Below are 7,696 nucleotides of genomic sequence, written 5' to 3' on the forward strand. Positions count from 1 at the left end.
ATCTTTTAATCGAAGCGGTCTTTTATTTCTTGAACATTGTCGAAAATTCGACGGGGGCTTGTAATAGTAGAAGGTCTTCTATTCGTAAAAATCCGTTAGTAACTGCTCCAATACTTCAGCAGTGCTCAGTAGGTTACGTGCCACTCCACGGGATCACTAAGGCCTCTCCCTCGATGCATCGGCCCTTGGTCGGCCATGCCACTCCACGGGATCACTAAGGCCTCTCCCTCGATGCCTCGGCCCTTGGTCGGCCATGCCACTCTTGGCATACAGCAAATGCTTTGATACATGAGCAGTGCTCAGTGGATTACGTGCCATTCCACATTCAGCCCGCGAGCTATGCTCGGGACTCTAGGCTGATTCACCTTTCGTGTTCAACAACTCGGATACTCCGATATCCAGTACATTGATTGTCTCGGTCCAGTGCCCGCGCTAAAAGCGCTTCTGTTTTCTAGCAGAGGTGGGTTCATGACTCAGAAACTCCACCAGAAGACGTGGCCGTAACGACCAACGTTTTCGACCTATAATCGATCCATGGCTCATGGTGAGGTGACGATTGTCTCTACAGACAAAGCACTGGGTTTTTGAACGCAGCTCAGCAGCTCGGCAGCTCGAAGCTCTCCCTCTTCTTTTCCAGCATAGCTGAGATGCATTGGCTCAGACCCACCGGACGAGCTTTGAGGTTGTACATTTCAATCAGGTCGTGCCGACTTAGAGTTGAATTCGGCTTTCAATGTTACATTCACTGCTATTTCAAAAGAAGAAGGATGCACGGAAGACTTTCAATCTGGTCACACCAGTGCTGACGCCCTCCATAAAACCGTCGCTGTGACCGCCTCGGGGAGAGCATCGGCTGCCATTCCGGCAATGAGAGTTCTCAGCTCTTGGACAAAGTCCACCAAAATCTTCTTGCCCTGTCGGGTGGCAAGGATACGCGATCGCACGCGATATGCCTGGTTAGGCGGCGAGAACACTCGCAAAAGCCGACGCTTCCGCTTCTTTCAGGAGGGGCACGCAGCTTTAGCGAATCACCGCACGTTAGTGTTCATTCTTGCTCTCGGCTCCGAGCTTGGGGATAGCCAGCGCCACGCGCTGTTGCTCGTTCTGGAGCATGGCGGATGCCATAGCCGTCTCGACCCCTCTCGCCTAGAGCTGGAGATTCTCTCTATTTTGACCCTCGAAGGTCTTAACGCTCACCATGAGCGGCCTGGGTCGAGAGGATTCATTACTCGTCGACGGCGGCGTCATGAACGCTGTCGATACCGACATCTTTTTCTCTAGGTGCTGTAGCAGAGCATTTTCATTGTTTGAATGCACCTCAGGCGCACATTTATCGCATCAGATCCTTGCGAAGCGATGCGTTGCTTGCTGCAGCGGTGCTGCCTTAGCTCTTTCGCTTAGAGGAAGCTTGGTTAGGGTCGGTGACTTTCGTTCTATACTTAGACCCGGAACGAGTGTAGCAAATTGCAATCCACTTACTCCAATAGTAATCACAATCTTGACACAAAGCTAATTAACTCTTCCGTTTAAGAAGTCCACTGTATTTCTCGGGTTTATTTGCGGCGAAGCTGCATATATCAAAATCGATAGGTTTTCCTATCTATATAAAAATCTAGTTAAATGTATAACTACTTTCCGTTCGGCCACGTACTGACTTCTTGTTAAAGTGTATCCAGACCCTTCATACCAGGGTACGTGAAACCACGTTACACAAGGTGCCATTTGACAGAGGCATTCGTCTATAGATGAGCATACTTCCTGGTATGATTGAAATACTCAGCACTAGCTGTTGCCAAAGGTACAAGTCAGCGATTGGCGAGCTATTTACACAGCGACAGAAGGCTTGTCATGTGCGCGAGAGCAAGTCTCCGCATTGTAGTCCAACCTTCTGTGTGAAGAAAGCCACATGTGGCTGGCGCATTGTTCACGCTTTCAACAAATTGAGCGATGCGACTATACCATCCCGGACTCCAGTTCCACGCACGCAAGTTTAAATTTTTCACTGGAATGATTGGCAGTACTGCTCCTATTGCGGTCGACCTGATAGACGGTTTCTATAAGATACGAATGTGCGAAAATGAAGCACCACTAACTGCAGTCAATTCTCAGTACTACGTTTTTCCCGCTTCCAGCCTATTTACACCCATTCTAGACTTCATTTCCTCCCACACTCAATATAGTGGTATGTTGTGGAAATGGTTAATGATGCCACAACGTTAAAGTAACGCTCTTGCGACTTTCAACAGAAAGGTCATGAGTCTTCTTTGTCCATTGAGAGAATTTGCACCGAATTAGTTTGACGATACATTCTTTCATAGTACGGAACGAGTAAGAAGTCTGATGTCGATGTTCGTCTTGATCATCTTCGTCAAGTCTTACGGGTTATGCGAGAGAATAAACTTTACGCTAACATGAAAAGGTACATTTCTCTGTACCCTAAATTCCCGTTCTTGGCTGTTTCGTGGGCAAGAATACGTTCGTGTTGATCCGGGAGGAAGTCAAAGCTATCATGCGTCAAACAGTTTGAAACAGCTGAGTGGGCTTTACCGACGATTTGTACAATTACACGAGCAATTATGCAGAGTTAATGCAACCCCGAACGACTCTTTTAAGAAAAACGCTAAATGAGAATCCAGCGGAACGAAATTATCCAGTTCCTAACAAAGAGATTCTTGCAATAAAGTATCATTTGGTTAAGTTTCGTGTGAAGTTGCTTAGAGAGGAGCGCTTTGCGATCTATACAGATCATGTCTAGCTACGTACGGAAGTAGAGACTCCTCATTTATCGCAGAGATGGTTTTCGGAGTAAGCTTTGCTGTACGCTATAAGCCAGGCAAGACGATCATCTTGACTGATGCGTTGTCAAGACGTTTGGACAATGATTTGAAGTCCGGGAGTGAAAACATGCACGGGTCATGTAGACAATACGAAGATGTTCAGACGATCAGAGTGCAAGCTACGACAACATTGCGCGATATCTTTTTTGAAGGGTACAAGTTAACTGTGGCACACCCTGAAGCTAGCGATCAAACAGAGCGTCTATATCGAGGTTTGGAGGACGTACTGCATAGTTACGCTAAGTCATTCAAAGAGTTTCTTTCTCTCGCAGAGTTTACATTGAGCAACTCCAAGCATGTTTTGACAGGCCACCCGCAATCTTATGTGAACTATGGTATTCATCCTAGTGTACCTGTTTTCGAAGCGGGGTTATGGCTACAGATCCACAGTTAGATCTTAATGCTGTCACAAAGTTGACAGCGTATTTGACTCGATGATACCTCAATACGACATGACAAGACGTCAGGAACAGCACGACGATGGCGTTATAAGCCGTTGTGCGGCTCTTCCGAAAAGCAATTGCGAAAGTTAAGGATCTGCAAGCAGAATAGAGCGTAAGGAAGAACAGCGAAGTATGTAAGCTCAATGATCTTGTACTACTTAGCACGACGAATCTGCATGAAACGCAGAATCGAACATAGGAAGAGGAAGATTTTGCCAAGATTTACTGGCCTGTCCAAGGTATTGAAATACAATGGTGCTGCTTATACCCTAGCCATCCCTACAAATCCTACATTATATGTGAAGAGGCTAAAGTCGTATTTCTCGAGTTTATCTAACGATCCTGCTGTACCTTTGGTAGATTATCGAGCCGATCATGATATGTCCCCACCAAAGAGCAACGATCTCTTCACCCTGAAGATTCTTCTCGGCGTACAAACGCTATAGGATATCGAAGAAGTACTTCCTTACTGATTCCAACTCTTGTAGCCAAGAATGTTACTCACCACGTTTTACCACGCGAACAGAGCATTTATCAATAAAGAACAGCAGGTGTTCGTGAGCCAGTTCGCGAAATTTCTTGTCCTTCCGGAGTCTAACAAGTTCTTCATGATTTTGTTGAAGCCGTAGTTCAAAACGGGAGTTTTAAGCCGAGCATTGGGCGGAACAATCGGTCCGAACGTCAATTTCGATTTTTCACTCTGCAACAAGGTTTGAAAGGTTCTTGCAGCGATCTTCACGCGTTGAATAATGCTGCTGAAATGCCTCAGTTGAGGCAGCCGTAATGACCGTGCTTGCACTTCCAGAGTCGCTCGGTCGTTTTCACGTTCAGCCCCACGTCCGCTATTTTATTTTCGTTGAAAGCGTCGTTGAATGGTTGAGACGATTGTCGATCGATCTTCTTCATCGTGGAAAGAAGAAGCTAAACTATCAACGCTTTTACAGAGTTCGGAGGCACGGCTATCCATCGAACACGACAATAAGGAATCTTGTCAGACTCTAGAATCTGATATGCCCGACGTGGTCCGCAGCTACGAGAATTGCTAGTAGTGTTGCTGGAGACAGTACTACGACGACCAGAGCTTGCTTTATCTAAGTTATTGTTTGGAGTTTCGCCAACGCCGACTCGGCGAAGTCGACGCACCATATTGTTCTTGTTCTCAAGACGAACAAACGTCCACCAAGAGTCTAGCTAAGCTGCGATGGGCTGAGTTATATCATCACGATGGTTGATCGGACACCAACAAAAGAAACGATCCTTGAAGAGTCATCTCGGTTGAGAATGGGGGTAATGGCAAAGAGTTTTGGAGCTGTTCTTTGCAAGAAGCACCCTTCAAAATTGGCTAGTGCATTTGATCGCTTCATTGTTGATCGGAAAGTGAACTGATCCAAAAGGTCGGCTCAAATACTGAAGTACTTCTAATTTTAAGGAGGGGATGATGTAAGGGGCTACACTTAGCCACTTTATCAAGGTGCATCTATGTGTCTTCTGTATTCCTTGGGGGAATTTTAAGAAAAGGAATATAGTGTGGTGTTCCCACATGCATATGAGACATCTTACACGAAGTCACAAATATTCTGTGTGATACAGAATTCTGGCTCCTACTTGGAGATTTGTACTGGTGACGAGACCGACGTGTGTGACTCGAGTTCTAAAGGACGTACTGAGTAGTTAAACTTCGTCGTTCAACAAATGGGCTGAATCTCGCTCTCTTGCAGAGTTTGAGTTTAATAATTTCACGCATGTCTCGACAGGTCACTCGTCATTTTATGTGAACTATGGTATTCATCCTAGAGTACCTGCTTCCTAATGTACGAGGTCTCTACCTTGAGTGGGGGACGGACTAGGGCTATAGAACCACAGTCAGACTCAAATGCTGTCACAGAGTTAAAAGCGAATTCTGACTCAATGGGATCTCTAGACGACATGAGAAGTCGTGAGGAACAGCACGGCGATGACTTTATTGTGAATAGACCAGCCGCTGTTCGGCTTGTCTGAGACGCAATTGCGAAAGCTCAGGATCTGCAAAAAGAACAAGTAGATAGGAGCGATAGGGAGAACGAGGAGGTATTAGAGGCCAATGATCTAGTACTACGTAGAACGGCAAATGTGCTTGACATACAGTGTTCAACTTGGGAAGCAGGAAGCTTTTACCTAGATTTATTGGACCGTTCGAGCTAATGATGATGCGTATACATTAGCCATCCCTACACTTGCCCCTACATCATACATCGTTGTAGGTAGGCTAACGTCGTATCTTCTGAGTGGATCTGCCGATCGACGTTCTTGCTGAGACGGATTGTGCAGACAAAGTCGACGCATAGTTAATATCAAAATTAGAAAACGTCGGGGTATTATTGTATTGTCGCAGCAACGCAGAACACTTATAGCTTTTCAAACAAAGCGATGAAGCAGCACAATCGGCTCATGTATGTCCATTAGTAAGGGTGTAAGCATTTTGATAGCCATGGTGGAGCTATATGCTAATCTTCCACTTAAAAGAGCTTGCGTGTAGTGGACTTGAGCAAGCTGACTTAGTAAATAAGGTTTTGGAGCTTGTTTTCGAGCATATCTTGCTGTTGGTTGCAGCACTGCGGCGGTATGGTGACATCACCAGCTCAGACTCAATCACCATCTACAGGCACTTATGCGCTTATATCACGATCCATATACATGCTTTACAGGCTTTTGTTGCCTACTTACGTTTGTCTGCTTTAAATTGGCTGACAAAACGGAACTTTTGATTGATAGATATCACAAATATTTGACACTGTGCACGAGCTGATTTTGCAGCATGACATCCTTCCCTGCTATTGATGTCCCAGGCTGCTGCATTGTTTGCTAGAAACTAAATTCCGAACACCACTTCAGGTTGCAATCCAGCTGGTGATCAGCGTGCCAAGACGATTCAGTGCCTTGTTCACCAAGCGACACTTCAGCGAACAATTGTCCAACCCATTCCAGCACCGACGGCTGCCTCAAACACATTAACAAAGTCTTCAATTCTCGGAAATTCCTTTTGGGATAACGATTTACAAATGGAGCGAAGTATACGGTCAAGTCTTTCGTCGGCTCGGCCTTCCTTTTGTCCACGAATAAATTAAGTGTCAGAACAAGACAAGCGCAGTCCTCCACGAGACCCGCCTGATACTACACCGACTCGTAGTGTACTTGAAATGTGCAGCAAAAGAGCAGCAAACGGCACTTGTTCGTTTGAATCGTGTGGCGAGTACACCCACTCTCTGTTGCCTCGCTTCGACGGGACAATTGATATGCCAATTTTCCGTTTGGCGATAGAAAAACAAGTCAGTCTACAATCGAAGCAACACAAAAAAAGCTTAAATGTGATACGACAACTGGGCGTACTACAGTCATATCAAACGGGCAATGAGGCTTGAATACCTAAATTCCATCGAACCAGCAAAAAGACGCCAATCAAGCTCTGGTTTAGACGAAATAGGCTGCTGGGAAAATTGGATTTCATTTACTTCCAAAATCCCCAAGCTAAATTCTGTTTTTGATTGAAAAATCAGTGTAAACATATAGGCTACGGTTCTCGTAGCACTTACACTTCCCAGAAATTTTTGTCGTAGTGTGTAAGCTGGTTGAAGCCCGATAGTAGAAGCATAAACTGATGTGCTTCAACGCTTGAATGGCTGAGACTCTAATCATCTGGGCCAGTGGAAAGTTCTGATAGAACTCTCGTCAATTCTGAAAGAATCAATGCCTTGTTGTTGAACTTGTGTGACGACGAAGTGTTGGTCTCGCCGGAGTTGCAGTTGAAGTCATGAAGCTAATTACCACATCGACTGTATGTCGCAAGATATGCGTGGTTTCGACCTTGTGTGAAAGCAGTGTGCTAGTTGAGTGGTAATGCCAAGCACTGGGGTGTTGGTGAATGTGCATTAACTTGATATCTTGGGTTTGAACGTGAACTCGAAGCAGTTGGAACTTTTGCGAACAGCTAAGAATTCCGGTGTTAAACCCAATGCTAGTCTCGGTAATGTTCAGTTGAAAAGCGTAAGTACAATGGGCGCGGAAGCCAACTTGCCACAGGGGCAGCACTTAAGCTTGATACTGAGCTGACCGATACCAATTTGCGATCGAAGTGTTGACGTTATGATTGTTTGTGTCGATAGTGCAAATTGGTAGAAAATTGAATCTGTGCAAAGTCTGATATTAGAAGCGTGACCCTTGGGTGTGTGCCTTAAATTTGCGCTATGTGTAGAAGTATGAATGTGGCCAAGAGGCGTAGTTGGTGAATTCAATCTTGGTGTGTGCTGACTTGTGGGATGGTGTGTGTAACGGGGTTACACGTACCCTGGTAACAGGGGGGGTGTCACCGTGGTGTAACTGCTCCCAATAAGAATACGGTATGTGGCTGGGTAGCCAGTAGTTATGCATAAATTTAGATTT

General features: G+C 45.5%; 1 protein-coding gene across 1 annotated transcript; it reads left to right on the forward strand.

Annotated features, from left to right (window-relative positions):
• Positions 1-6,074: 6,074 nt before the first annotated feature.
• On the forward strand, positions 6,075-6,384 carry PHALS_13682 (uncharacterized protein; the record flags this gene model as incomplete). Its single annotated transcript, XM_024729486.1, has 2 exons — positions 6,075-6,116; positions 6,175-6,384. The coding sequence occupies 2 exons, from the start codon at positions 6,075-6,077 to the stop codon at positions 6,382-6,384; spliced, it is 252 nt and encodes an 83-aa protein (XP_024579858.1).
• Positions 6,385-7,696: the final 1,312 nt, after the last annotated feature.

This window comes from Plasmopara halstedii (genome assembly GCF_900000015.1).
Source record: "Plasmopara halstedii genome assembly, contig: Scaffold_672, whole genome shotgun sequence".
Taxonomy (NCBI): Eukaryota; Oomycota; class Peronosporomycetes; order Peronosporales; family Peronosporaceae; genus Plasmopara; species Plasmopara halstedii.